A 27,891-nucleotide genomic window follows, 5' to 3' on the forward strand; every position below is an offset into this window, starting at 1 on the left:
TTTAAGCTTATCTTTCTGTGAAGTTCCTTCTAAATAATTGGTAGTTGCGGGTTGCGTCTTGTTTGTGAAACAAGCCGAAGTGTTTCGGCTTGTTTCACAATTTCTACATTATTTCAATCAGTAGTTCTAAAATACTTTCATGTCATGGACCCCCAAATGAATATGTATTTTATTTGTCCCCCAACCCCCCTCTGAAAATGTGTTGTGCCAGGGAGCCCCCCCCCCTACCAGATTTGTGGTGTTAGAATGTTTCAAAAAAATATTCAAAATATTCCACATTTCAAGATTTTTAAAAAAAATAGCAGATGATGATCTACAAGCTCACAACGGGTCGTGAGCTTGTAGACAGACCCGGTTGCTCATTTCTCTCCCACAATCTGGCAACACTGATTAAAGGAAGAGGAAGTGAAGAAGTGCAACTTTATTTATATGTTGCTTCCAAAAATGCGGATCATAAAATGACAGATGTGTGTAAGTATTTATTCAGGATGATTAATAACAGCCAAGAACTCTTTAACTTTACCGTTTAATCTGGTTTGACTCAGAAGTAAAACCTCGACCTTAGGATCTCACAATATTCATATAAATGAGCTAAGGTAACATTAGCATTAGCACTGGGTTGAATAAGTACCATAGCTTAGCCTTTCGTCTTCTACGTTCAATCTAAGCTCGTTTAAAAAGCATTGGGTTGGTGGAAATATCAATTTATGTCAATTAAGACGTCGTGCAGAAATAAGTAATTCTCTGCGGCCAGTTAAATCGTTAAAAAAGTGGAGGAAATTAACTCAAAATGGACTCATTGAATGCAGAGACAAGAGCAGTGGGTCAGGAGAGTCCACAGTCCAACACTGAGGGACTCCTGTTCTCCAGTGGTTCTCAAACTTTTTCATGCGAAGGACCCCCAAATCGACACTTATTAGCCCGCGGACCCCCATTTGAAATGATAAGCCAGGGACCCCCCATAAGAGAAGGTTTATACGGCTTTCTAGCAGTGATTCTCAACCATTTTAATGTCAAGGACCCCCAGTTTGACATGTATTAGGCTACGGACCCCCATTTAATGGCATTTATACCTCTGGGACCCGAATTCATATGGTAAAATCAATGTTAATTTAACTCTCTGAGTTACAGACCCATAAGGGTACATTTGGTCCCTGTCCATCATTTAGCTGGGGACCCCTGGAACCCCCTCAAGTACCCCTGGGGGTCCCCGGACCCCACTTTGAGAACCAATGGGCTACTTTATCAGAAGTTTGCAGGAAAAAGCACATAAAAGTACAGTTCAATGCAAGGTCAGCTAATAGGATTTAAAACCCAAGAAAGCCTATGGCTTGTTTCCACAGGGGTCCTTTGAACTCAATTAATAGACATTTAATGACAGACAGATATATATTATTATGCAGAACATCATAAAAACTGTTTAAAAATAAAAACAAAAAATATGTATGCACATTATTTATGTCATGAGGACTTGGTGAAGTAAAAAGCAATACAGGAGTCTATAGGACCAACTTATTTTCAGTGGTGGAAAACGTATTCAAATCTTTTACCAGTATTTCTGAAACATTTTCATGTCATGGACCCCCCAATATATATTTTTTTGTATTTTCTTTGTCCCCCCCTAACCCACATCTGAAAATGTATGCTACTTTTACTGTAAAAGTATAAATACTGTAATGTAGAAACACGGTTACAAGTAAAAGTCCCGAATTCAAAATTTACTTAGACGTAAAAGTACAAAAGTATTACTATCAAAATCTACCACCAAAAGTAGAAAGTACTCATTATACAGAATGTCCCATTTAACACGTTTTCACATGTATAAAATGTATACAAATCTTCTGAAAATAGCAGATCTACAAGCTCACAATGCGTTGCGACACATTGTGAGCTTGTAGATCTGCTATTTTCAAATGGCCTTAATGTTTATAGGACTGAAGTGGTTAATATATGTTTGTAATAATAATCAAAATCTACAAAGTAACTAGTAACATTGTTAAATAGTTGTAGTGGAGAAAAGTAAAAGTACAATATTTGCCTCTGAGATGTAGCGTGGAGTAGAAGTAAAATGACTGAAAACTGGAAATAGTCCAGTAAAATCAAAATACCTCAACATTGTACTTAAGTACAGTACTTGAGTAAATGTACTTCACATCACTGCTTATTTTTAGATGCGTGAAGGCCTTGCAGCCAGGCAACGATGCCATTTAATACTATATCGTATCAGCTTTCACTGTCCCAAAAGTAACGCTGCCATAAGTACGGCTAAAACCTTACATGACATAATGAAACGTGCTCAGATGAACTCCACCAGTGGTGGAAGAAGTACTTAAGATTAGTTTTTTTACTTGAGTAAGAGTAGCAATACCACAATGTAGATATAATCTGTTAAACATAAATGTCCTGTATTCAAGTGTTTGCTGCATCAGAATATACTTGCAGTACCAAAAGTAAAAGTACTCCATGCAGAATGGTCCATTTCACAATCATACTAATTTGAATTAATGATGCATTCATATGTTTGCTTTGTAATGTAAATGTGGGGCTGATTCTAATTCCTTCATATGCTACTGGGTAGCTTGACCTATAATAATATAATCTTTTTGATCAGTTAATGTGCGCAACGAAGGCTTTCACTCGCCTTCACGTCATATGGATATTTGATAGGTTGTCATAGTTACCCACTGAATATTGGCACTCCATATATGGAGCTATCTGACATATCTAATGGTTAGTTAGATATGTCAGACAGCTCCATATATGGAGTTTGTGATGTCAGACTTGGATAGGTTAGTTACTAACCTATCCAAGACTGACATCACAAACTCCATATTTTGGTCGTGGTTGATCTAGAGCTCCATATATGGAGCCAGCAGAGATGTCATGTGATCATGTGCTGACATCACGCTAATGTAAAACTCCATATGCGGATATAGCCAGTGGTGCGTTCTACCGTTGTAAGGCATTTAACGTAGTGTGACTTGCAGAACATTTTCGTAGCCAAGCGTAGCCATCCATTTCGCTGCAGCGCCTTGTAAGCTGCCGCTTACCCCGTCTGATGTGTCTCTGGAACGGCCTCCGTCTGCACCTAATCAGCCGAATCAGCATTTATTTATAGCAATCCTTGCACTCTTACATGGTAATAATCCATGCTTTGCATTCAAAGCGCCGAAGTGGTTGAGTTACACAGTGATTAACATTAGAAACAGTAGAAAATCAGTACAAAGCATATTGTAATTGTACCCAGTCTTACTGCGAAACTGGGCCTGGCCAATGCTGTGCGGGCCACATACGCGAGTGAACTACGCGTGTGAATCTTAAAAATGCATTAATTATATACACGCGTGGGAGGGAGGGAATAATTATAGTATGCCCTCCAAAAAAATCTAGAACACACCACTGGATATAGCTGACTCATCGTGACATCAGTGAGATGTCATTAGCATCCGGCCAAGCACTATATAAAGGGTGGCCGTCACCCCTTGATTTATTTTTTTGTGTGACAATTAATCGTCAATTTACATTTTGTAATCTTGACAGCCATAATGTTCATAACGTGTTATTCTGTGTCTTCTAAGGTCCTCTGGCGTCATCCAGTCTGTGACTGACTGACCGACTGACAGACAGACAGATGCCTTCAGCATGATGCTCTACTGCAGTACCCTAGTCGTAGCTCTCCTTCTGTCTCAGGCCAAAGGGTTCCTCCATCCCTCCTCGGAGCAAGAAGGCGACAGCGTCCCCGAGGAGTGGGTGCTGCTCCACGTGGTCCAGGGTCACATCGGCGCGGGTAACTACAGCTACCTGCGCCTCAACCACGACGGCAGGATCATCCTACACATGCGTAGCCTCAAGGGCGACGCAGACCTGTACGTGTCCGACAAGACGCTGCGGCCCAGCTATGACACTTACAAGCTGCAGTCCGTCACCTGCGGCCAGGACGTGGTGGTGGTGCCCGGGGACTTCGTGAGGCCCGTGGGCATCAGCATCTACGGCCACCCGTCGCACCAGGAGAGCGAGTTTGAAATGCGCGTGTTTTACGATCAGATGGTAGCGCAGGACCCGTTTCATAAAGGATCGTACCCGACGGAAGACGCACAGGGGCGTCAGAAATTCCCTCAGTCGTCGGAGGAGGACTTTCAGGAAGAGGAATCCATCTTTTGGACTATTCTAATTGGACTTTTGAAAATTATACTTGAAATTTTGTTCTAAGAATTATGTCCTTGTTGCCATGATAGTAAATAAGAAAGACAAAAGAGCAGATTGTCTGGAGCAGAGGTATACGTTTGTGGTATTAATTAGCAGCCAACATATGGTCTCTGTAATTTTCAGAGTTTTAAACTAGGGCTGTACGATTATGACACATATTGTAATCGTGATCATTAATCGCAATTATGATGATGATTTTTGCTCATTCTGCTTTATGGGTGTCAAGAGCAAGGCCAAAGAGGAGGTTTACGGATGCAGGTGGCGGGAGTGACATAGAAAGAAGAAGAAGAAGAAGAAGAGAACAGAACCAGATCTTAACAGGTGATCCGCTGTGGCAACCCCTGATATTAGAAATAGAAATAGCCAAAAGGAGAAGAAGAAGCTTATGGGTGTCAAATGCCATTACCTAACATTATATTCTGATATGTAATGACCTCTTATTGAGCCTGATGGATGGACAGATGGGTTGTTCTGGTTATCAACCACGCCATGTGTAAGTCGTGTGAGGATACGAGGGAAAAGTGCAACAGCTGACCTAATATGTTTGAATTATTTACCAAGTTTCATGATAACGTCATTGTAAAGTGTAAAATAATGATTTTTGATTATTCTAGATTAATTATGCAGCCCTATTTTGAACTGAAACAACCAGCAGGCAAGAGGTAGACATCTACTTATTTCTATTAATCAAGGACACATTTGTGTCTGTGCATAGAGACTACTATTTTGGCTGATACACTAATATCTGTGAAATGATTGAATCAAACCACTTGTCTTAATGTTGCATATATATTTATCAAACAGGCTGAAAATTCTGACAAAATCTAGAATCAAAACCCAGCAATACAAAACTTTTTGAGCAACTGCTGATACCCATTAAAAGAAGTAGTGCTTGTTCATGATGCATAACTGGCTATAATGTACATGTTCAAGTACATTCATTTGTTTGATTACTGCAAATGCAGTGCTATTCTATTTTGAGAGTAGGAACAATTTGTTTTGGTTTGGAAATGGGCACCCACTTGTACCTGTTGGACAAGCTATTGATTTTACATTTTCTTGGTGAGTTGGAGTTCAAGTGTGCATAAAATGACTCAACCAGTGAGCAGTAATGTTCAACAGTGCCTTCTGAATCAGTCATTTTTTGGTTAAATGGCAATGCAATTTTGTGCATCAGGAGATGTATAATTTAGTAAGATTTCTAAATAAAGCAATTGTCTTTGAACACAAATGTACCTGTCGACTGTCTTGGGTGTGCTCCGATTAGGTAAATATCTAAAATAATGGATGCTGATAGCTGAGTGTTTAAGGCGCATACCATATTCTCCAATCTGGGAACCCATCGGCAAAATAAATATTTTCTTTTTTCGTCTCAAGACAGATTCAGCTGCTGAGCCGAACCCGTCTTGAGAGATGACATATTCTCTGATCCCTGACGGCGAGTCCCCCAGTTCGATTCCCAGGCATGGCGGTCCTTTGGTCTGTGTCACTCACTGGCTCTTTCTGCCCGTTTCTCTACACTGTGACTATCCATAAAGGCAAAAGCTCCAAAGAAGAATGACTTAAATTTGGCATAAATACAAACACAAATATTGTCATTTCAATAGAAGAGCAAAGATAAATGGCCCTATACATTTTCATGTCTGTTTATTGTGAAATGATTTAAATGACAGTGCATTACGTTAAAAGAGCTTGGTTCACAATCACATTATGATCACAGCATTTGTCTTTTTGTGGTCATTACAAATATCAATTTTAACTCATGCCTCTGGCTGTCGGACATTATTACAAATTAGTTTAGTCTGACTTACAAAATCTTAAGGATTCATTCCAAAGTGATTATTAATTTAAAGATATTTTATTTGACCAGGGTGGCTAGCTATCTAGCCAATGGAAGCAGGGATTACAAATCACTACTAGTGGTAGTGTTTTCTATACTGCCCTGTGGCTTTTGATGCTTTGTTGCAGCTTGTGTTGGTTTCAAAAATATATATGAGGGTCCCACACTTAGGGCCTGGTAGGACAAAGGATGGATGGTCTGCGAACACATTGGCTATTTTCAAATTGCCAAGATATATACTGTAGGCTAATAGGTCTGAAGTGGTTTTGTAATAATCAAAATCTACAAAGTAACTACTGGTAGTAACTTAAGTTTTCAAATAATTATAGTGGAGTAAAAGTACAATATTTGCCTTTGAGTAGTGGAGTAGAAGTAATAGTATTGAAAATTGGAAGTACTCCAGCAAAGTAAGAAATACCTCAACATTATACGTAAGTACAGTACTTGAGGAAATGTACTTAGTTACTTTCCACCACTGGACAATGGATGGACAACTACAGTCATCATACTGTAAAATATGTCTAGTGTAGCCAGTTTTTCTCAGATTTCAGAATTAAATGGTTCTAAAATATAAAATACCTAAAGACTTACAGTATGTCTGAAATATGAGAAAAACTATTACAATTAATGTTATTTGGATGATGTTTTTTTTATTTGTATAGTTTTTATAGGTGAACTATCTTACTAATATGCTGGACATACAGATATAACTTATAGGGCAGGGAGGAGATCCTTGGTTTTTGGTAGCCTTGATTTTGACATTTGCATTGATACGAAAGTAAAAGCAGTGTTATAAAGTAACATGTACGTAGTCCTGTAGACTTAAGTACAATTTCGAGCAATGTTTTACTTACTGGAGTATTTCCAATTTTAGTACTTTTCCTTCTACTCCATTACATTTCAAAGGCAAATATTGTACTTTTACTCCACTATAATTATTTGAAAACTTTAGTTACTGGTTGTAACAGAGTTTTTCTACATTGCAGTATTGATACTTTTACTTAAGTAAAAAATGTGAGTACTTTTTCCACCACTGAGTAAAAGTCAGACTCGATAAAATACAACATCTATGATAGTCTTGGATCCAAGGCTGGGTTTTTGTCGAGCGCCCTCGCGCGTCCAAAAAAGTGCCTGGTTTCGTTGCGCGCCGGTGTGGCGCACCGAAAACAGCAGACCTACAAGCTCACAGCGCTTCGCATCACGACGTGTTGTGAGCTTGTAGGTCTGCTATTTTGGGCACGCGGCGCGACACCTTCGTCATATGCCCTGGGAGTATAAACCTCACCTGCCTCCATTCCGGACTCTCTCTTTTCCCGGTACTTCGACCAGGTGGGCGTGGTTTTGAGGTTAGGTTTAGGCTGTGTGAGGTTAGATTTATGGTTAGGGTGTTAGGGTTAGCTGTAGGCATAGATTTAGTGAGGAACGCCCTACCTACAGTCGTAAAGGGGTATAAATTCCTACTCTCCTTCAAACCCGCTCTAAAAGAGCACTTGCATCACATGCAGGTGGCTGAAATAATTGCAATTAGAAACTGGCCCCTGTAAAAGTCAAAGCCTAGCCCCCCTCCCTCCCCCCTCGAACTGTTTACTGTACATATTTTTGTTTTTGTTTTCAAACTGTTTACATGATGTTTTGCATAGTAGTGTATATTTGTCTGTCATTAATGTTTCGATGAATTGAGTACAAAGCCCCCAATGGAAACAAGCCATAGGCTTTCTTGGGTTTAAAATTGATAGACATGGAAACAGTACATGGAAGTACAATTCACAATACAAGTCCTCTAAACTGGATCGCCCATAAGGTAACAGCCCAACTCACTCCAAAACCAACTCACTCCAAATCGAGCCCAACTCACTCCAGACATCTCCCTCCACAGCAGAGCCCAACTCACTCCACACACTTGGTCAACTCCCTCCACAGCAGAGTTTGGCCAACTCCCTCCACAGCAGAGGACAACTCACTCCACCCCACTGCTTACACCTAATGGCCCTCCTCCACTGAGTTCAACCGCATAATCACCCTCCACCCAGGTTAGGGTTAGGGTTTACGGTTAGGGTTAGAATGTAAGAGTCTCCACCGATTCAACCCCCCCCCCCCCACACACACACACACACACACACACACACACACACACACACAAACAAACACAGGGCTAAAGTGTTTAATGCATGTTTTATAATATTATAATTTATAGCTGCAAAGTAACTAGTAAAACAAATACATTTAGTGGAGTAAAAAAACAATATTTGGGTCCAATATGTAGTGGAGTAGAGGTAAAAGCATTGGAAGTTGGGAATACTCAAATAACGCACAAATACCCAACATTGTACTTAAGTACTGTACTTAAGTAAATGTACTTAGTTACTTTACACCACTGACACATTGAACCAATATTACACTGGTGACATTGCATGGAGTGAGTTGGCTTTGGTCCTGGAGTGAGTTGGTCTTTGGTCCTGGAGGGAGTTGTCCGAGCCCTGGAGTGAGTTGGCCGAAAATGTCTTAAGTCTTCATGGAGTGAGTTGGATTTGGAGTGAGTTGGGTGGTATTCGCTCATAATAAAAGCACAGTGGCTTCTTTAAAATGAGATCCCCGTGCACTCAAATCATGATGACATTTAAGAAGACATACAAATATACACTACTATGCAGAACGTCATACAATCAGCTTACAGGTTACTGGTAGGTTGAGACTTTGACAGGGGCCAGTTTGGAATTGCAGCCTCCTGAAGGTGATTATTTAGGGCAGTTTTGAAAGTGAGTAGGGTGTTACACTGAATACACTCCTTTACTCCTTTGGGTAGGGCAGGGGTCTTCAACAGGGGGTCCGGGACCCCTAGGGTCCTTAGAGCTACTATAGGGGGTCCGCCAAATCTTTGTGTGATAGGATTTAGTTTTTTTTTACATTAACCACTTGAACCCCAGAATTCCGGCTAGAAGATCGGCTATTTTTGGCAAAGCCAACTAGGTATAGAGGGAAAAAATAGCAGACTAAGTAAAAAAAAAACTTTAATCTGAAACACAATTTTATACAATATAGAGTAGGGGGTCCCTGCTTCATCTCTCTCTCAGCTAGGGGGTCCTTGGCCTGAAAACGTTGAAGACCCCTGGGGTAGGGCATTCCACATTTTTGTTTCAAAATCCCCTTTAGCAGACCTTGTATTGAACTGTACTTTCCTGTGCTTTTTCTTGCAAACTGCTAATAAAGTATTCAATCAATCATAAGCATATAACTACGCCCACCCGGGCGAAACACCAAAGAAAGAGGGAGTACCCCCTCCATTTTGTGTTGGCCGGCCCATTTCCGGGTTTGCGAGGAACCAACCAACGGGATAAACGGGAGTCTCTCTCCCCGGCCGACCGTTTTGGTGCTGCTTAGCTTGCTGGACGAGCGGGCAGGTGAAAGTTTGTTGTCGGCGGCGGAACGACATCTTGTCGGGCGAAGAAGTTAAACTTAAAGTCGTTCTCGTGGTGTTTTTTATTATTACATGACAACATCATTAGCAAAAGGACCCAAAACGTCCTGTTTTACACCGACAACAAGCAGGACAGTCAGCCAGTGGCCGCTGACACTGACAGCTGGCGTTTAGTAAACACCTTCAACTAGCAGAGAGGGCTAACTATTAGCAACTCAAGCTAACGTTAGCTCTGCTAACTTCAGGATTTTTTGGTGCAACAACAAACGTTGTTGTTTTGTGTGTTTTTATTATATTTAACAAACGTGTGAAAACGTCTCCAAACATCGCAGTCGTCTCGATAAAGCCACTCTCTCGTGTATTTTTTTGTCAAGCTTTTGTAGAGGCAACTGCTTTAAGGCAAAAAAGATTTGCCACAGCAGCACTTTCCATTCATGTTGTTTTGCTGGAGGACAAGACTTGCGATCCTCTTTGAGACAGGGTGAGTTTGTTGATCCTTAGATTTTAAGTTATAATGTGATTCATACACTATTGCATGCTAGAATGGGCCCCGTTGTTCGTTCTTTAAGGGCACGAATTGGGGGGCCTCTCTGGGCCTATATGTGTGCCTTTATGAGGTTAACTTATGGGTTGCATGTTTGGTAGCCTTGGATCAAGACCATCTTTGTTGTATTTCATCGATTTTGACATTTTTATGTCTGTGATAGATACGGAAGTAAAAGTCAGACTCTATTAAATACATCTATGATACGTCTTGATCCAAGGCTACATGTTTGGATTCACCCCATGACAAATCTACAACAAAATCCTAGAGAGTGTAACTATAGATCTATATTTACCATTTATCATGTCAATTTTCCACATTAGTGAAAACGAATGCTGTGTATCTCCTGCCATTGTACATCATAAACGACATACTCGTAGTTTAATCATTTTTGCAGCTTTTCTTTGGCATCGTGAAATTATGGCTTAAGTCTTAACTGTTTATGTTCAACAAGTGTTATTGTTGGTGGTACAATTTCGTGGATGCTGGCAGTGACACGATTACCTAATGGCTATCATATGATCATTTTGAACAACACCTGGTTGTTTGGGCAACATTAAAACAAGTATGGTTCTAAATATTGCAAACACACACACACACACACACACACACACACACACACACACACACACACAGGCCTTTGCCCTACCTATTGACTTGACCACAAAACTTCCTCAATGACCGCCCCCTTCCCCACTTGGCTGTGTGTCAGCTTTCAGCTTTTTCCCCCCAAAGGGGGACATTTTCTCTCATTGATTATTTGCCAACTATATATCTATAGAGAGCTAAATGGAAGCTAGCTAACCATGGCAATCGTCATGACCTACTTGAGACATTACCTCCAATGTGTTCTGCTACAGTGCAGTGGTAAAACGATGGTCCATATTTTAGGATGAGAAGTAGGCTGAACTTTTTGTGCGCGTCCTAGTAGTTATAACACAGTCTTGAACACTGACCAAACCTCTAGTCATGGATTCAAAGGTGGTATTATCATCATCACAAAGTTGACAACTGTCACATTGGCAATTTGGCATGATTTTGTCTGCTTAAGATCAGAACATCAACTAGATTGGAATTTGGAACATCCAAAAATTCCCACCAAACATGTCATGATGCCCCCATTTCTGACTCTTAGTGATGATAGTATGTTTTAGTTTTTCATGGAACATATTAGCTGAACTGCAAGATTATGATACTCAGAATCTCTAAACTTATTTTTCCACCACAATGGTTACAAGCACATTGTTTTCCAGCTATTTGTGTTTGTGGTTTCGAAGCAAGCTATACCCAGCAGCGGAACTTGAATATTTTCAATGAAGAAGAGATGACAAACTCAGCTCTCAGTTTCTGTCTCCCCTGCGTTGCGTTTCCGTTTGTTGTACGTCCTCTCTCACTGGCGAGCTTGCTCAGTGACATTCCATTTGTTTTTTCTCCTCTGTGAAAACCTGCTCTAACGCTTAACCAGGCAGCCTGTTGGAATGGAAGAGTGAAGAAGGGTGAGGGTGGGGTTAGAAGCCAGCTTAACGTGCCATATCAACAATGGGCCCAGACGGCTAACTGGTTTGGGGAGAATCGGCGACCTCAATCAGAGATGACTGTGTGGTGCATTTGGGTGCTCAGATATATTGTTACATTTTTTTCAGAAGGGTAAAAGTTAGGAGCGCTTTATCCATGAAAGTTTATACCAAAATACCGTTTTGTCCCCATCTAAGAGCAATTTATTGCAGCAGAAAGTAGTCGGTCTTTTAGTGTGTTGCAGTTGCTGGGTCATCCATCTCAAAAGGGGGTTGATGCAACATTGTGACATTGCTGACACAACATGTACACTCATGAAATAGCCTAATCCCTGCACTTAATGTTTCATTATATTGTGTGTAAATGCATTAATTATGTTAATGCTGCTACACACAAACACCTTTTGAATAGGGCAGACTTTAGCAATGTTTTCCAGACTATCACATCTCAGTTGAACTGAACAACTTTGGTCCATATTTCACTAAACATTCGCCCAGACCGTGTTATGCCGTCTCTGGGTCATAGTGACTGTAACTATCACAGTGACTGAATGATCGTGTTTTTGAATGACAATTAAAATGATTGTAAATGTTGTCCCACAAGTGGGCTAATGACCTGTTTTCTGATAAAGAGCAACTAACTTGATTGTTATCTTGCTCTCTTATAAGACATACTTGCCCAAGGTGTGTTGTGAAGCGTGTGTGTGTGTATACAGTTGACATAAACACAGGTGCTTACTTGTGCCCACTTTCCGAGTCTGCAGCGATTTTCATCACAGCTGTGGACTGGATACACATTTTATTTTACAGCTGAGTTGGAAATAGCTGTCATTGAATGATGTGTGATTAAAAACGCACCTGGGAGTGAAAACCCTGCCCGTCACAACATCTCTTGTTCTGTCTCGTCCTGAGGTGGGTGACCTTGATGGTGACCTTGACCTTTTTGACCCCCAAAATGAATCGACCTACAGACCGTTCCCATCGATTTTCATGAAAATTCTATTCAGTCTCAAGTTATTTTGTTCACAGACACACAGACAGGACCAATTATTACAATACTCTGCCCTGCATGCAGCTAGGATAACTGTCTATAGCAGGGGTCTTCAACCTTTTCAGGCCAAGGACCCTCTAGCTGAGACCGAGATGAAGCAGGGACCCCCCTACTCTATATTGTATAAAATAGTGTGTTCAGAATTCAACATTTTTTTTGTTTACTTGGTCTGCTCTTTTTTCCGTCTACACCTATACATCTTTGCCAAAAATAGCAGATCTACAAGCTCACAATGCCTCGCAGCGCGAGGCGTTGTGAGCTTGTAGATCGGCTGTTTTTGGCTGAAGTTCTCCTCAGAAAAAGGAATGCTAGAGTTCAAGTGGTTAAGGTAAAAAAAAAAAATCATATCACACAAAGATTTGGCGGACCCCCTGTAGTAACTCTGAGGACCCCCTAGGGGTCCCGGACCCCCTGTTGAAGACCCCTGGTCTATAGAGACTTGTTGAACTATAGAGTACAATGCATATAATGTGTACATCAAGCTATTCATTATGTAATTGGACATTCGATTTGAAGACTTGGGGATAACAATAGTTATGGTACTAATACCATAACTAATTATATGATCAAGAGCAGCCAAAGCAACTAGGCTGCTTTAAAAAAAGGAATGGAACAAGAACAAAAATGTCTAACTTTCGACACACTTTGAACTTCAAACCAAACCAGACAAATGAGAGGTATAGTTGTCAGCAAGTATTACCAGATGTATCACAAACAGTTGTGTCTGCATGTCAAGCAGTGTTGACTGATGTGCTGCTAACATTAGATATGCTATCCTATCCCCCTGTCCGTGAATATGTTCTACATTGCACTGCAATGTTTTACAATCTGCCCATGTGATAATGGCTTCTGATAATAATTCCTTTAGCACTGACATGGCACTAATCACAAATTATCGACAAAGCAACACAAGTGAGAATAAAGAGTAATAATAACAATTGCAGTTGATGCTCTGTACTGTAGTTACAATGGGAGAGCCAGGGAGACGCCACTATTCATGAGTCCAGGTTGACAGCAGGTCTGTGACCGTCTGTTCCAAGTATAAAGGAGAGCCTGGACAATGAGGAATGGATGGTACATTAAACATGGAGGTGTCACATCACACGATGACTCCCTGTAGTATGGAATACAATTAATGTACCGTGTCGGCTGATAATTGTCCCTGGACACAAGCTCAAAGCTATTTTGGAATGTTTTGATTCAACGTTTTTGTTGCTGTTTAATAATACTGCTGAAATGTTTTTAAATGGATATTTACTTTGCTTAAAAGAAAGCTCCTTACTGTCTGAATGACAGTCAGTACAGTAGTACAAAACAAACATTATTTTATTTCACCAACCAACACGTGGCGGCTACATTTCTGATAGCTGAGTACTTTTAACTCGAGGAAGTCTCTGCAGAATGTTATCATTGAGAATCTACAAGGAGCGTATACAGTAGCTAGCAGACAATTCTGAGAATTTGGGACAACATGATACATGTATTGAAGAAGCCCCTACAGCAACAGGTTCCCTCTAACAAGAATGTCTTGAGGGGTTTAAATTGCCAATTGCACCCACTGTGGTGTGACTGTGGAATGAGCATAATTTACATTTTCTTTACTCGTTTGTCCATACCTTCAGCTGAGCATAATGTGCCTCTTTTAACAAGGCCTGTATGTGTTGTCTTTTGTTTTTTGTTTGGTTTTTCTGACACAAGTCCCTTGTTCATTTCAAATTGGAGCCAAATGTCCCCGTTCCCCGAAGACTTACACTTGTTTATGGCTATTTAATGAAACGGATGGGTTTTTCTATTCTTTTCCGGGCTGCCCACCGGATTGTTTATTTGGCATTTTGGACAAAAATGCTCAGAGTACACTAAAAAATTCACCAGGCCATTTGATTAGCTGATCAGCCAGCTAGATACTTGAAGAGATTAGGAATTCCAAATCCTAGTTGTCTGCCAAACTGGCTGATAAAGTACACGGATTATGACAGCAAATTTTGATTTAGCGTTTAGTCTTTTGAATAAAATGTCATTTAGTTTTAGTCATATTTCAGTCATCTGAAAAGTCTTTGTCTAGTTTTAGTCGACTAAATCTACAGTTGATTTTGTCGACAAAAATGTATTTTTGTAGGCCTTTGATGGCGTCGTAATGGCAGATTTTACACTTGGTTGCATGCTGAAATGAACCGATCTACAAGCTCACAAGTTAACGCTTGTAGATCTGCTATTTTCAGCATGCAACACCCGAGCGCAACCAAACATAAAATTACTTGTCTTTTAGTTCTACTGGATCTCTTCTCCACGTAGTCCCTCCTTAACATTTTAGTGTAGTTTTCATTTTTATTAATATGAAATGAACACATTCCTAGTGATAATGTCTTAAGAGTTTCTAAATGTTTTCCTGTGTTGTTTTGCAGGAGTCTGTGTGTTTTGATTGGATTCATGTTGTGTTGAAGGAGTCAGTGTGTGTCTTCTGATGGGATACGTTCATGTTGTTTTGCAGGACTCAGTGTGTGTCTTCTGATTGGAGACGGTGAACCAACTGCCACGCCGACCAGTGGTGCCAACTGAGGGGACACGATGCCAATTCCTCCCCCTCCCCCTCCTCCCCCAGGACCACCCCCTCCCCCTACCTTCAGCCAGGTTAATAACACACACAACTGTACAATAATAATAAACATACAGCATCAAGTTTGTAGTTTTGACTGCAATAATTTCCTATGTTTACCCACGTGGCAAAATATGTGAACATGTTGTCAAACACATATATCCCAACAAAACATCACTAGTATACTAAACTAGTGTAGTGCAGTAAATTCACTTTTTTAGGCAGAAGTTCGACATCAACTTTAAAATGCTGATTTGCCTACCTAGTACCAATAGTGTGACTGGTTGAATCACAAACTTGGAAGAGGGCAGACAAAACTTGATTTGCCTCCACAAGTTACCGACAGATTTGCCCCACATGTGGTTGTAGAAATGTCATGATAATGTTAAATGTATTATTAATTATGCTTTTGTGCCACTAAAGGAAATTAGTATTGCACAAGACACATTCACCCCTACCCTTTCTAGCTGGCACCCAACAGTTCTTTTAACAATTACTTCTTGTTTCCTATACTGTACATAATAATTCTAGGGACACACAAATACTTGTCTGGTTGCTCTGACCTAGATTATTTTCACTATTCGTTGCTTAACGTGCTGCTGACATGTATGTTGCTCTTGGTAAGAATGTCAGATGAATAGGCCTGTCATAATCATAATCGTTTTTCTTCTTTTTTTTTTCTTCTTATGCTCAATGCCAAAAACACAATTACATCGTTAATCGCAACTATTTGTGTGACAATTAATCGGCAACTTAAATTTTGTAATCGTGACAACCCTACGGATGAATTATCTTCGTGCGTACGGTGTCACCCACACCGTACGCACTAACACAGCATACTGTGTTGTATAGTGACATTGTTCTACCATAAACATGCTACCATAACATCTATGGTTCTTATCAGCTGTTGGAAAACTTCTGGCTATTTTTAACTGAACCTTGGACAATAAAAGTGATATAATTCATTGTTATTTTGTTATTGTCAGACAGAAACGCCTGTTTATGAATGATTGATTGGCAGGAGTTTGTCTTGGTGACTTTGATTCAAAGATATTAACAATTTCCATGCTTAAACACTATTAACACATAATACACTATTATAAAAAGTAGACTACTGTACAATTAGACTGCAAATGTACAGTTGCATTCAGTTACAATATGCAGTTAGGCCGTGTGGATTTGGCATTTACCTTTGATCACATCTTCCTGTAGGCAAACACCACCGCACCTAAGCTGAACCGAGATGAAGCCAAGGGCAGAGGGGCCTTGCTGGGAGATATCGCCAAAGGAGCCAGACTCAAGAAAGTTGTTGTCAATGACAGAAGTGCTCCGATTATAGAGAGTGAGTTGCACCAGGTTCAGAGAAGCTACCAGTTTTAGAGTGCACGCACGCACGCACACTGCATACCTGCAAACATATAACTCATAGGTTCCCACGCATTACTCTAGTCTACATGCAATTGAACTGGACTTGCAGTATGTAGGCTTTTGAATGATATATTTTAAACTATTTGCGCACTACTGCTTTTTATTAATCTATATGACACTTGTCTCTAGAATCGGGTGGAGGAGGTGGTGGCGGCGGAGGAGGTGGTGGAGGAGGTGGTGGTTTTGGAGGAGGAGGACCAATGCCAATGGGAGGCCTTTTTCAAGGAGGTGTGCCAAAACTGAGACCAGTTGGAGGTAAAAGCACAGTCTTATTATTTCATTATATCCACCTGGTATGGCTGTTTCTGTGAGGGCTGTCTTGATCAATATAGTTGAGAATAAAAAAGGTTAATCTAGATCAAACCCTTATCTGCTTTACTAGAAGGAAGTTAATCATGCACATTGGCATGAGGAGTGCGTAACAACATTCTAGCTAATATTTATATGTTGTCCTATGCAAAAAGTAAGAGTCAAAGTCCCCATACAATATTCTACTGTAATACATGTACAAGAACTAAGATGACTAGGAATTTGTATTTTAATACAGTAATAGGCATGGCAAGTTTATTTGTATAACACATGATATGAGGTATAAAAAGGAATACATTCATAATAATAATAACCTTATTTATATAACCCATTTAGACCTGAGGCCGATTCTAAAAACGCCTTCTAAAACCTATCCATAGTTTTCTGAAAACGTTCAAATTCTTACTAAAAATAAAAAATAAAAAATGATGTTACTATATTATAGCAACAACTAATGAGACACAGAGGTGGCATCCGGATTGAAAGGTATAACAACGTATAGGTAGCAACAGGTCTCTCAATGGGATAAGGTAGTATATGTTTTAAACCAGGGTTAGAAAGTAACACAACAAATATAAAAGCGAAAACATGTACTAAAAGAGAAGGAGAGCAGGGCGGGGCATTAGAGCTACAACAGTGAAGTCACAGCGACCTTTGGGCTCTTAAGGTTTTGTTTGAGCCACTGCCAGAAGATCCTGGCCCAGTGATCTTGGTTTGCAACTGTAAGGGGGTTAAGGGGGTTAAAGGTACAGAAATATAAGTTGGGCCTGAACTAATATTGAACTTATATTTCTTATGGACGAATATCACTTACGTGTGTGTCACTTACGCAGTACAGGTACAGTTTATATTGGTTTTGTGTGCATATGCTACATGGCTCTAACCAGCGTGTGTGTGTGTGTGTGTCTCACTCCACAGACTCCCACAGTTCAGCGGGTTCGGTGGGTAGGTCGGCCCTGAGGCCCCCGGGAGGCTCCCGGCCCTCCGCTCCCCGCCCGCCCACGGGCCGCTCCGCCTCGCCCTCGCCGCCCTCGCCGCCCGACAAGCCCTCGCCCGCGGAGCACCAGAGGTCCCACCACCACCACCGGCCCTCGCTCCCGGACATCTCTCGTCCCCCCAGCGGCGCCGGCTCGTCCCACTCCTCCTCCAGCATGGGGGGCGGCATGAAGCACAGCACCTCGGCCCCGCCCCCTCCACCGCCCTTCAACAGAGGAGGCAACCGCAGTAACGCTCCGCACACCCCTAACCCCAAGGCCCCGCCTCCACCATCCTCCTCCTCCCACCTCCACCACCACAGCCGAGAGAAGCCCCTCCCGCCGACGCCCGGCAGGGGCCCCGCCCCGCCCAGTTCCCTGCCGCCTCCGTCTACGAAGCCGTCGTCTCTCAGCAGGCCGCCGCCCACCGGCGGCTCCGCGGCACCTCCCCCTCCTCCCCCGCCGTACAGACACCCGACGTCGGGTGGCGGCGGCGGCGTCTCCAACGGGCCGTCCCACGTGGACGGGGCTCCGGAGCTGCCCCAGAGACACAACTCCCTGCATAAGAAGAACTCGTCGGCGCCGAGCAGCAACCACGCACGCAGCCACGCGCCGCCTCCGCCGCCCTCGCCGTCTCCGGCTGCCCTGCAGGGGGGCAACAGACCACCGCCGCCTGCCAGAGAGCCTCCCGGTCGCAGAGCAGGTATGCTAAAAAAATAATTGTCATTTGAAATGTTTTTGTTTTAGTCTGCTAAATATCATAAGACTTTAGTCGACTAAATCTACAGTTGATTTTATCGACAAAAATATATTTTGGCAGGCCTTGATGGTGTGGTAATGGCCGATTTTACACTTGGTTACATGCCGAAAATAGCAGATCTACAAGCTCACAATGCGTCGCAGGGCGGCGCGTTGTGAGGTTGTAAATCTGCTATTTTCAGAGCGCAACACCCGAGCCCAACCAAACATAAAATATATGTTGTCAAACATAAAATGACTCATTTTCGTAATTTTAGTCGACCAAATTAACACTGGCTAAAACGCTAGTCGGTTAACCTTCCTCCAGTGTGAGCACCAGGAATGTTGACACAAGGCAACGCAAGTTTTAACAAGCATTATTTCTCAACTCTGTGGCCCGGTTCCAATTTTAAGCCCAAGAGACAAACACGACTACCACACAAACATTGGCCCTGTTATAGCAGACTGAAAGGTCATATTGATCACACCTGGCCTTATTCTAAAATGACTGCACTGGCTGGGTGGGGTCTTTGTTTGTAATAGGTTTGAATTGTTACATTTCTGTAACCTACAGTATTTATCTCCTTCTCATCCAAACCCTTCTTATTGACCTTCTTTGAATATACTGTAGGCACATGACCTAGTTTAGAGAGTTACATCAGCTCCGTATAGAGGAAAACTGTCATTTTAAACTAGTTTTGCTTTGAGAAATGAAAAGGCTGTAGTGTACAATCCCCAAAAATATCAGCTTGTATTACTGACCAGACCACGGTACATGCAATAGCTAGTCTACGTCTTGCCTTGCGTGTTTTAGATTTGGTTAAAATCTGCTGTGCTTCCACTTGGCTGATGTTGAAAGAAAAAATTAGACACCCACTCAAAAAATAATAATCTGATCAAATCTAATGAAGCTTTCTTTCAAAACAATACCATCCATCGGTCTACAAAATATTATTAATCCTTCAATTCAATTATGATTTACACACTTACACAGCATATACGTAGGTCATGAATATTCTTCGGCGAAATAGATATGCGTTTTGCAACGGGAGCTTCTTCATTTGAATTCAGAGAGCGAGAGTATGAAACAGGAAGGCACTTGTTTGCCGGAGCTCCGTGTTGTCATTGGACGATGGCGCGCTTCGCCACGAGGCCTCCTGGTTTCTCTACATTCCACAAGCCCTCTGGAATATTCCAGCATTCCTCTTTCTCTCGCCGTCTCTGCTTTCCCCCCATCTTTGTAAGTTCATGGTATTACTCTGACCTTCATCTCCCTCACACCTTATGATTCATAAGAAAATGAGGAAATATATTTAAAGATGGGATGGGATTTTCTTTTTTCTTATAAAATAAGTGTTAAATAGCTCTATATTCTGATAAAACAGTTCAGTAACAGGAGTCTCCATGTCTCTCCAGCTCTTTATTAAACAGAAAACGCATTTTCAGGTTCAGGATACCAATTTTATCCAATCAGGATAGAAAACTCAGACAGGATACAGATTAAACAAGTGAAATTGGAAGTGATGACACAGAGAAATGAGCAGACAAAATTGGAACTGGAACACTATAATAAATGAAGCTGATAAATGGATACTCTCCTAATAGGCTGACATTTTGTCACCTACCTTTTTCTGTTTATCAAAGAGCTGGAGAGACAGGGAGACCCCTGTTATTGAACAAAGGCGCTATAGCAATGATTACTATCAGAATATAGTGCTTTAACCTTTTAATAAAAAACTTTAAGTTTTAACCAAAAAATATCACTCTCTCTATATACCGGTATATATATTATATACACACACACACACACACACACACACACACACACACACACACACACACACACACACACACACACAACCATGAATGAAGTGAGACGATGGGCAGTAGCTGTCATTGGATGTTTGTCTTCCCAAAGGGCTGTGAGACAGAGTATAACTGAATTCAAGGAAAACGTCACATGCTATTACAAAGTGGGGAAAGTTAAAGGGCAGGTCACAAGGTGAAAAAAAAAAAGAAACGGACCCCCATCTGAAAATGTATTTGGCCAGGGACTCACGCTATGAGCTTGTATATCTGCTATTTTTGAATAGCCAAAGTGTAAAATAATGCTTTTTAGCTCAAAACTAAAAATGACACAGATGCTTCTTCAAGTCTTAATGGATTAATGGTTTAAGTTATGTATGACAGGTGGAAAAACAGTGCAGAGTCCCTTTGAGCATTGTATGATTTGATTGTGTTGTGTGATTAGAAGTTGAGCAATCTCTGATTCATCGTCTTTTGTGTGTGTGTGTTGATCATGAAGCACCCCAGGCACCTCATCCCGGGTCTCGAAACGGCAGCAGGGATCCGCCGCCTCCCCCACCTCCCTACCGAGTCCACAGCTCCGCAGCCCACAGTACCTCCTCAGAGTCGCACAGCCGAGGAAGCAAGCCCCCTCCGCCTCCCTCCTCCTTGTCCTCCCGCACGCCTGCTGGACCCCCACCCCCACCTCCTCCCATTCGCAACGGACACTCCACCTCCAAGTCTATCATAGGTAAGAGTCAGAGTGTGTGTGTGTGTGTGTGTGTGTGTGTGTGTGTGTGTGTGTGTGTGTGTGTGTGTGTGTGTGAGACCATTGATTAGTCACCTTTACAATGAGGTGTAACTTGTAAGGATTGTGCAATCGTGGAATGAGCAACATAGCTAAATGTGTGGGTAGCGCCCCCCAACAATTTGGCTAAATCCCCCAATATGCCTCTTTTGGTAATCGGTCTTGTTTTGAGCGACCTGCCAGCACAGGTGCCAGTCATAGGTGTGTGACTGGCACCTGAACATGGATCCTGCAACTTTGACATCTGACTGGTCTCTGGAGGAAAGCCTATGGTTCTTCAGTGAAGCGAGGGTGACGGACATGGTCTTCTTGGGGGTGTCCTCTCCCTGGGACGGCCACTTCGCGGTCTTGTCTGTGACTTCACCGGGTCTCACGGAACTTGGTCCTAAGTTTGGAAATGGATTATGGTACCAGGGCTGACACCAAATAATGCTGCCACTCTGCGTAATGGAACATGAGCTTCCACTTGCCTTACTGCATGGGCCTTATGCTGAAGGGACAAACGTGGCATCTTTCCATGGGGGCAGTGTTGCTGCTTGGAGCATACACAAACTCAACAAAGTTGCAGGACCCATGCTCAGGTGCCAGTCACACACCTGTGGCTGGCACACACCTTGCAGGTTGCTCAAAATGACAGCGATTACCAACAGAAGCATATTGGGGGATTTTGGCAAATATTTTGGGGGCGCTACCCACACGTTTAGCTGTGTTGCTCATTCCAGGTTTCACGATCCTTACAAGTTGTTCCTCGTAGAGGTGTAAAGTTAAATGATAAAAAAATTATACACAATACTATATCAATTGGTATTATTGAAGGGGAGAGATATTGTGCATGTACTATAAGTATGAGGGGGAATATGCTATATAATCATTTTCCAAACTTTTTGTGAGGAGTTTATAGATAGATAGATAGATAGATAGATAGATAGATAGATAGATGGATATAGATATATTATACACTATATATATTGGACATGGGGTACATTTTTGTATTGTATATTGAAATATGATATTCATAATACTTTTTTTATTGTTTATATTAGACATATATTTAGGGAAAATTGCCTTTTGAAAAGGTGTTTTATGTCTAGATGCAGAATTAGTCACTTAATAGGCTGGTCAGCTTATGAAATAACCCTTCTGTTGTTCCCGCTAAAGGGAGCTAAATTTGCTTTGGACACAACCCATCCAACCCTTTGAACACAATATCCAGAATTAATTTGAAAGATAATGAATAACATAAAGCATTGCCCAATAACTTCTTGGGAGACTAAGAGTTATTTGCCCTCCTGTTTAGCTTGGCCTGCCCTGGTACCCAAAGTCAACATGGTATTGTTTTGATATCTAAGACACAATGTAGGCTGTTGTGATGGGAGTCCATGGCAGTCAAATTTCCCCCTGCAGACAGTCAAATGAGCCCTTCCAGTTCCTCTGTGAGTCAGTTCCTAGATTACTTTGTCTCTGTTTAAAAGAGGTCTGCTTATACCAGCAAAAAAAGGTAATGCAGGTGTAAGTGAAGCTGTTTTTAGTATTCTCTGTATATATTAGCATTCTTGTATAAAGGGATATTTCACTTTCAAACATGTTTGTAACTTCAAACTCCATTTTAACCATGATAGATTCATTGAAAACACCCGTCCTTGGTTCTAGTGACTGTTATTGTCCTTCTAATGCGTTAGGGGGCTGTGATTTTTACATTACTTTTTCATTTCTTGTTTATATATTTTTTGTATGTTTATTTTGTTTGAAAGTGAAATATCCCTTAACTCCCCTACCTTTATGTCCTACAGATGATTTTGAGTCCAAATTCAACTTCCACCCCATTGAAGACCTTCCACCTCCAGAGGAGTACAGGCATTTCAGTAAGATTTATCCCAGCAAAAACAATAAAGGTACAAGTCAGTGTCCTTACATTCTGCCTTTATTTAAACACTAACTAACCTAATTTCATAGGGAAGCCTATGTTAGGTACATGGGTACTTATCTAAAATAACTAAATGCATTGACATCGTCATACTAATAAAAGCCTTTAAGAGTGAGCATGTTGATGAAGCAAACATTATACAATTAGTATATAATTAATATAATTAGTATATAATTAGGCATGAATTAAATCATGCCAAATTATATACTCCGGAGTCCGCACTACATTGCCGCTTGCCAAAATAAAAAGGATCTACAGGCTTGTTTGCTTGTAGATCTCTTCTTTTAACTAAGCGACACGGTTGTGCGATGATGTATTCATTGAGTTTCATTGCCCCTTGTCTTAAAGTGCTATTCCAGAACCCTATCTATCTATTTATCTCACACTGAGACAGAGATAGAGAGCAGGAAATAAACAGTTATTGTTTTTAAATTCCATTTAGTTACTGGCAAAAAATTGCAAATTTTCCAGTAACTTCTAAATGCCTAAAATAGACAGAATTTGATCCACAGAACAGATGTACAGGCTTTCATTCATCATCATTGCAATGTCACTTTAATAACAGCTTTGAGATCACACAGTCAGTCAGTCAGTAGGTCTTGCACTTTTAACATCCTATATTGCCGTGCAGGCTGATAGTAAATGTCTTAACTGTGTGGAATTTATGCTGTTGTCAAGTTAATGTTTGCCACCAGCGTGTTTTTTTTATTTTTTATAGCCAGGACAAACTGACGTCACATACCGTAACCCTGGGTTTCTCCTTCCTCTAGGAATGATAAGAGGAGCACCTCCTGCCCCGCCAGTGGGGAGGTGAACTCAGCCACGCTCAGGAAACAGCAGGACTTGATGACTCAAATCAGTCTAATAATGAATGCACGTTCAGGGGAGTGGCACACAAAAAGCACTCGCATATCACACAAACACATACACAAGAGACTCACTAGTAAAAACTACATAACACTAAAGCACCAGCCAGAAGCACATGTGACGAATCGCAACTACCCAGGTTTTGACACTACATTGTTGTACATGACAGGCACTGTCTTTAAGTAATACTAGAACAAAAGACCACTTTGAACTGAGAAGCAAAACTCTTTGTTTTCGAGCATTGTGGTCACCACTTCAGTTCGGTCTTTACTCACAGGACGGACGGGAGAGGTGTGACGTTGACACTACATAAGCAGGACCAACTCTGAAAACTTCCAAAATGTATGCATTCCATTGTTTTTCCTTTCGATGCATATTCCAGAATAACGTTAACATTGTTTTTGATTTTTTTTTTTCACTTTATTTTTACATTTTTATTTGTATTTTCTGTTGTACACATTGATTGTGGGGGTCATCGGGGGAAAGGACATTTTTAACACTAATGATTGGAAACTTGTGCCATGTTTGGATTTTTATCATGCAACGATTGGCTTCTCACACTCGCTGACATATGAGCATAATGTATGGAGGATATGATTTTTTTATTTTATGTTTTATTTTCCGTTTTGATCATAAATAGTCATTCCAGCAGTGCCAGGAGGGCAGGTTTGTGGAATGTGATTCCCTCTCTCTCCCAGTGTGCCAAAAATGGGTGGGACAAGGTGAACAGAGCAGAGCAGAATGAGTAGGTTTTCCATTGATGTCGCATATAACTGACTTGGTTTCGTCATTGGACAAAGGTTACTTGAATGCTTGCCAAGTTGTGAGAGAGAACCCGTGAAGGGTAGCTTTTACATTTACTGAGGATCCATTTCTTTTTCCTCTTTTTTTTTTTCCTTTCCTGTTCTCACGTCTTTTATTATTAGTCTTATAATGCCATTGGTGATTGGCAGCTTGACTGCTAAACCATAAACACTGTGCATGATGGCACCTGTGGATGCTGGATGGTCATGTATATAAATGGGGAACAGATTATAATCCCCCCCCCTCCCCAACAGAATTACTCATGTGAACGTAACAACTTTCACAGGGTTCTGCTAGATATCATTGATAACTTCCACAAGGGTTCTGCTAGGTGTCATTGATAAAGGAAAATCAGGTACTCATAGGCCCCATGCTTTGTTAAAGGTGCAGTGATTCCTATGTTTACCACAAGGTGGAGTCCAAGGTAAAGTTATTCCTTTATTCCCGTCAATGGACCAATGATAAGACTGGAAGTGTGTGCAGTGTTGTGTTTCAGGACTTTATAAGGGACCTTGTTGGAGTCTGTGAAATCCTTCTTCCACAGACGTTGATCAGAAAATATGTCTGTTCTTCTACTCAGAATATTTTAGTCCCTCTTCTAAAGGCAGTGGTTCTCAAAACATTTTCATGCCAAGGACATCCAAATTGGTGTATTTGGCTGCAGAGTGCAGACCCCCATCTGAAGAGATTTTGTCCAGGGACCAGCACACAGAAAGATTTGTTTAAGATGTTCTAAATTATTCCAAATGTTTCAAAATGTTGACCCAAAAAATGGGAATACAAACTCAAAATGCGTGACATCGCGACGTGTTGTGTGAATTTGTAGATTTGCTATTTTTGAATAGCTGAAGTATATAATGGGGTTAAAAATAGTAATATAGGCTATAGCATCATGGATTGCGATGCTATATTAACTAATTTAGCTCGGGACCACCTGGGGGTCCCCGGACTCCACTTTGAGAACCACTGTTCTAAGGACTGTTTGGTGAGAAAAGATACGTTTATTTTTTAATGCATTGCTATGCAAGGAATACTTTGTAAGGATTGATTCTCATTGGTAGCAACTGACCAAAAAAAGGAAACACTTAAGTGCCAGATCTGTTGGAGCAGATGGATGATGTTCTATTTTTATTTTCTTCTCCTTTGTTTCTTCCTATAATTGCCATGCTTTAGTTTTGCAGTCAATGCTTTGTAGTGAAGAAGAGCAGTGCTTCTCAACCTTTTCTGGGTCAGGGGCGCACTTGAAAATCTCAAAAGCGTTGCTTTTTTAAAAATATTAATGTTATCATTAAAATCTTAGTGTTTTGCCAATTATTTAGGGGCCCTCACTTGCAATATCCTCACGGCCCACCACTGGGCCCCGGCCCACAGGTTGAGAACCACTGAAGTAGAGCACTGCATAGCATACAGAAAGAGAAACACACCATGGATCAGTTTAAGATGTCCTCCGTTGAAACGACGCTATACTCTTACTGGTCCTTTGCCTTACACTAAAACAAAACGTCGTCACTCTTTATCGGTACCAGTGCATTTACTTTATGGCAACAACAACAAAAAGTTAAAGAGGAAACAATTCTATTTGAAAATGCAATAAATATTGTATATTTACTTTAAGTATGAGGAGGAATATGCTAATCATAGTTATTGTCTATTTTTATGTTGTAAAAAGGCTGTAATATAGAAAATAAAAAATGATTAAGAAGTTATAACAACGGTCCACTCGGATGGGCTTCGTCCCATGGCCAGATAGACAGGTTATCATTGTAGCACTTCTCTGTATGCTTGGCCATAGGTGTGTGTATGAGTGAGTGAGAGTGTGAGAGAGAGTGAGAGTGTGTGTGTGCGTGCGCGTTGCATGGATGTACGTATACCAGGGTAGGAAAAAAAACACCAGCTACCAGCTTTTTGGCTCTTTTCCACTACAAGAAGTCAGCAAACCGTGCCGTGAAAATGTATTTCACATGTTCTGGATTTGTCTCCATTACGCTACAGCTCTGTTTCAGATGAGGTTGTCTGATCCAAATGTGGGCCCTGCTCGCTCAGGAGATGGTGTTTTAAGCAGTGGGTTCTCAAAACCTTTTCAAGACAAGGAACCCCCAATTGATATGTATTTGGCCTGCCGACCCCCCATCAGAAAAATCTATATTTTCAATGTTTTTTTTTTCTCTAAAATGGTGAAAATAGCAGGTCTAAGAAGCTCAGCTTGTAGACGTGCTATTTTGACTTTTTTTTTAATGATGTACCTCCCTCCTGAGGGATGGTTCTGGTCATAGAACTTCACGTTATGGAAGGTTCTGGGTTAACATTTTGTAGTGGAAAGAGAGCCATTTGACTAACCGGTATGATCGGGTAACCAACCGTGGTGATCCTTCACACATGGTGAGAGCCTCTTGCTTTTCCTGTTGTACAAAAATGTGTTTCCTATCCTGGATGTATGATTTATATATATTTTTTCCACACGGGTGACCAATCACGACATTTGTCTCATATTTTCATCCTATCTGATGTAAGAGCAAAAACCCCTGTCTTGCCTGTGGTCATTTCATGTTAATCAACCATGTTTTTATCATTTGAAATAATTTCAAATAAATATATGCCTTTGGGGAAAAGGGTACTTGGTTTGTTGTCTTCCTTGCTGTAACTTAGTATTTTGGTAAAGGTAGGGTAAGTGATATTAAAAGGTTTTTGTTAAAAGGTTAAAGCACTATATTCTGATAGTAATAATCATTGCTATAGTGCTTATTCAATAACGGGTGTATCCCTGTCTCTCCAGCTCTTTGATAAACAGAATATAAATGTTCACATTATGTGACAGAATTTTAGCCAATCAGGACAGAATACCCTTTTATCAGCTTCATTTGTATAGTCTTCCAGTTCCAAATTTGTCTGCTCATTTCTTTGGTACGTGTACTTTCGCTGAGTATTTCCATTTTATACTTCTACTCTACTTACATCTCAGAGGCAAACATACTTTTTAATGCACTACAATTATGTGGCAGCTTTAGATACTAGTTACAGTTACAGAATTGTTGATTATTAATACAAAACGATGCTCTAGTTTAACCACTTAACTTTGGTTATATGAAAATAG

The 27,891-nt window shown here is 41.0% G+C and overlaps 2 protein-coding genes across 3 annotated transcripts; both read left to right on the top strand.

Annotated features, from left to right (window-relative positions):
* The first annotated feature begins 397 nt into the window (after nucleotides 1-397).
* Nucleotides 398-5,437, top strand: cUnh6orf120 (chromosome Un C6orf120 homolog). Of its 2 annotated transcripts, none has more exons than XM_084083105.1 (2): nucleotides 398-471; nucleotides 3,579-5,437. In XM_084083105.1, the coding sequence occupies exon 2, from the start codon at nucleotides 3,643-3,645 to the stop codon at nucleotides 4,207-4,209; it is 567 nt and encodes a 188-aa protein (XP_083939231.1). In that variant the 5' UTR covers nucleotides 398-471; nucleotides 3,579-3,642; the 3' UTR covers nucleotides 4,210-5,437. The 2 variants fall into 2 exon arrangements, with proteins under 2 accessions (XP_083939231.1, XP_083939232.1); XM_084083106.1 differs by having other exon boundaries at nucleotides 429-467.
* A 3,934-nt stretch (nucleotides 5,438-9,371) lies between these two features.
* On the top strand, nucleotides 9,372-27,414 carry LOC311035273 (WAS/WASL-interacting protein family member 2-like). Its single transcript, XM_084043382.1, has 8 exons — nucleotides 9,372-9,942; nucleotides 15,059-15,198; nucleotides 16,376-16,505; nucleotides 16,721-16,846; nucleotides 17,819-18,577; nucleotides 20,918-21,148; nucleotides 22,996-23,097; nucleotides 23,900-27,414. Exons 2-8 carry the CDS (start codon nucleotides 15,136-15,138, stop codon nucleotides 23,941-23,943), a joined length of 1,455 nt encoding a protein of 484 aa, XP_083899508.1. The 5' UTR covers nucleotides 9,372-9,942; nucleotides 15,059-15,135; the 3' UTR covers nucleotides 23,944-27,414.
* Nucleotides 27,415-27,891: the final 477 nt, after the last annotated feature.

The sequence above is a fragment of the Gymnoscopelus microlampas genome (genome assembly GCF_963454915.1).
Source record: "Gymnoscopelus microlampas genome assembly, chromosome: 2".
Lineage (NCBI taxonomy): Eukaryota > Metazoa > Chordata > Actinopteri > Myctophiformes > Myctophidae > Gymnoscopelus > Gymnoscopelus microlampas.

Coding starts and splice junctions, on each gene's coding strand:
- cUnh6orf120 (XM_084083105.1), top strand. CDS start 3,643: ATGATGCTCTACTGCAGTACCCTAGTCGTAGCTCTCCTTCTGTCTCAG.
- LOC311035273 (XM_084043382.1), top strand. CDS start 15,136: ATGCCAATTCCTCCCCCTCCCCCTCCTCCCCCAGGACCACCCCCTCCC. Junction 15,199..16,375: donor CTCCCCCTACCTTCAGCCAG/GTTAATAACACA, acceptor ATCTTCCTGTAG/GCAAACACCACCGCACCTAA. Junction 16,847..17,818: donor AAAACTGAGACCAGTTGGAG/GTAAAAGCACAG, acceptor CTCACTCCACAG/ACTCCCACAGTTCAGCGGGT.